Source organism: Phalaenopsis equestris, unplaced genomic scaffold (genome assembly GCF_001263595.1).
Source record: "Phalaenopsis equestris unplaced genomic scaffold, ASM126359v1 Scaffold000053, whole genome shotgun sequence".
Taxonomy (NCBI): Eukaryota; Viridiplantae; Streptophyta; class Magnoliopsida; order Asparagales; family Orchidaceae; genus Phalaenopsis; species Phalaenopsis equestris.
Genome location: NW_018164495.1, coordinates 3,665 through 6,093, shown reverse-complemented (window position 1 = coordinate 6,093; position 2,429 = coordinate 3,665). Strand labels below are relative to the sequence as shown.

The 2,429-nt window shown below is 35.5% G+C and overlaps 1 protein-coding gene across 1 annotated transcript; it reads left to right on the top strand.

The window, feature by feature from the left end:
* Positions 1-270: 270 nt before the first annotated feature.
* On the top strand, positions 271-1,820 carry LOC110019154 (WEB family protein At3g51220-like). Its single transcript, XM_020716734.1, has 2 exons — positions 271-549; positions 1,281-1,820. The coding sequence occupies exons 1-2, from the start codon at positions 388-390 to the stop codon at positions 1,818-1,820; spliced, it is 702 nt and encodes a 233-aa protein (XP_020572393.1). The 5' UTR covers positions 271-387.
* The last annotated feature ends 609 nt before the right edge of the window (positions 1,821-2,429 follow it).

The following is a 2,429-nucleotide window of genomic DNA, read 5'->3' as shown; positions in this document are numbered from 1 at the left end:
CCTATAAGAAAATTCAACCACTTTCACTTTAAAAAAATGCATGACATCATGTGTGAAAATAAAAATTTAGGTGTTTTGATATGTAAATACATAAGAATTGAGCGGTATGTATGTAAATCTCCCTATGCTTTCTATTTTTTTATTTTTTTGCACATCCCCTAATATGAGTCATCCATTAAACCTTGCAATCAGAACCGTTGGCTTCCCTCCCTTCCCATCTTGAACGGAATACTAGTGAAGTGAAAGCCAAGAAACGAAGCACTATGAGCTCATTATCTTCCTAAACAAAATCCTCAAGAGACTTAACAAACTTCCCACTTCACCATCACCCCTTCCCTCTTCCCCCCCTTATTAATCCAGCACCCATTGAACGATTTACATGCATTGATGAATGTAATGGAGATGGAGAGGGAGGTTGAAGACGACGATGATGCTCTCATGGCGAGAGCCGAGATCGATACAAGCGCTCCTTTTCGGTCCGTGAAGGAAGCCGTTTTGTTGTTTGGGGAGAAGGTCTTGGCTGGGGAGATTGCTAATAAGCTCAACGAGGTAGGCTCCAGACTCTTCTTTCTCTGTTATTTTCAAAAGCTTTTTAGCACAACTTAAAATCTTATGTCTAGTTAATCGGATATGTTGATGCCGGCGTGGATTGCATCATGTCATGTTCAACAGTGTGGTGTGATTCATGCCGTCATCTAGTAGAAATTATTAGATGTGAATTCCATTGTACTTGGGTTGTATTGGTTGTTTAAATATAACCAATACAACATCAAAATCCGCTCCTTGCACCTAATAATTTTTTGTCATCCACACATCCGTCGTCTGGATGTAATATTTTCTTCATCAGTTACCTAATTAAATAAATTTTGTATGTTTATCAATATAGTATTATATAAATATTAATTTTCAGAGTAATTTTGTATAAATCTATATTTTTCCAATTTTGCTACGGATATTTTTGTACATGTTAGCTTGATTGTAGTTTACTGAAGCATTATGGAAGAGTAGGAATTACATGCAAGCATAAAACTTGGGAAAGGTTATCACTTGCAGAGTTTTCAACCCAAAAACAGAAGCAATAAAATACTGTTTTTTTTTAAGCAAATTTAGAATCTATGCCTGTTTGCTTAAATTGTTCTAACACAATAAGGTTCAGCTAGCCACAAACAAGAAATAGAGAACAAAATCTGTAAAAAAAAAAACAAAAAAAAAAAGAATAAATCAAATTGATTTAAATATTTCACCAGATTTTCTTCTCTCCTGCTTTTCTGTAAAATCAGATGAGGGTGACAGGAAACAGGAATGAGCAGAGCGGCTCTCGCTTTGCCTCCCTTGCAGCAGAACTAGAAGAAACAAAACAAAACCTTGAGAAAGCAGAAGAAGAAAGATTAGAAATGGCAAACTACCTCACCTCTCTGATACAAGAGCTAGAGGAAACAAAGACAGAGCTCAAACAACTGAAAGCTAGAGATTTGGAGAAGCCAAGCATAGATCCAGAGATTGAAGACATCAAATTTGTAGAAAATACAACAGAAATTGAGATCGAAGGACCAGTAGTCAAGGAAGATATTGGAACTCAAAGAAAGAAGTATGTCAAATTCGCCAACCCACCATCTCTGGCAAGAGTCATGAGCACCGAGGAGCAAGTTTTGGATAGAAAATTCTCGAATGGAAGGGAAACATTACAGATGAGAAAGAAACAGAAGAAGAAGAAGAAGAAGCCACTTCTGCCTTTAATCGTATCGGTGTTTTTGAAGAAGAAGAAGAGCCAGCAAGGTGAAGCACCAGTTCGAGCTCATGGGATGCAGACAGCTGTATGAACATTTGGTTTGCTGCAAAGAGATTATAGTGAACATATTCTATTGAAATAAGATGAAAGTAACATTTGTTTCTTCATAAATAATTGTGTTTGAGGAAGATTGGGTTTTTTGCTAGCATAAGCATTGATTTGGCTGATAAAATCAATATAAAATCAATATGATCAAATGCAAATTTTCATTTAGGTTTTGAATAAAATAACTCAAGTTTGAATTTGAAAATTTTTATAAGTTATTTTAGAAATTGTTTGTTGAGTTTTTTATTCCAGTAATTATAATTGGTCCCCCATAACTCTTGCTTGTACCCTTGTGACTATGTATACTGGGGAGACACACAAGAGGAAGCAGCTATGAAAACATCATTGTTGGAGAAAGAGAAGGGGTTTATATGTCAGAAATGATTATATGTACTCAATTACAATGTTTCTTTCTCTTGTTGACTACCCTTTTGTTTTGGGATTGACCTTGTCCTAGACTTAGATTCTTAATATATAGATCTCACATACTCTATTCTTCACTCCCAGGGCTTGTAATAGGTCCTTAGTCAGCTTGAACTGAGCTAATTTGCATAAAGTTTTCTAAAAATCCTATAAACTAGATTGCCTATATATG

Coding starts and splice junctions, on each gene's coding strand:
- LOC110019154 (XM_020716734.1), top strand. CDS start 388: ATGAATGTAATGGAGATGGAGAGGGAGGTTGAAGACGACGATGATGCT. Junction 550..1,280: donor TTGCTAATAAGCTCAACGAG/GTAGGCTCCAGA, acceptor CTGTAAAATCAG/ATGAGGGTGACAGGAAACAG.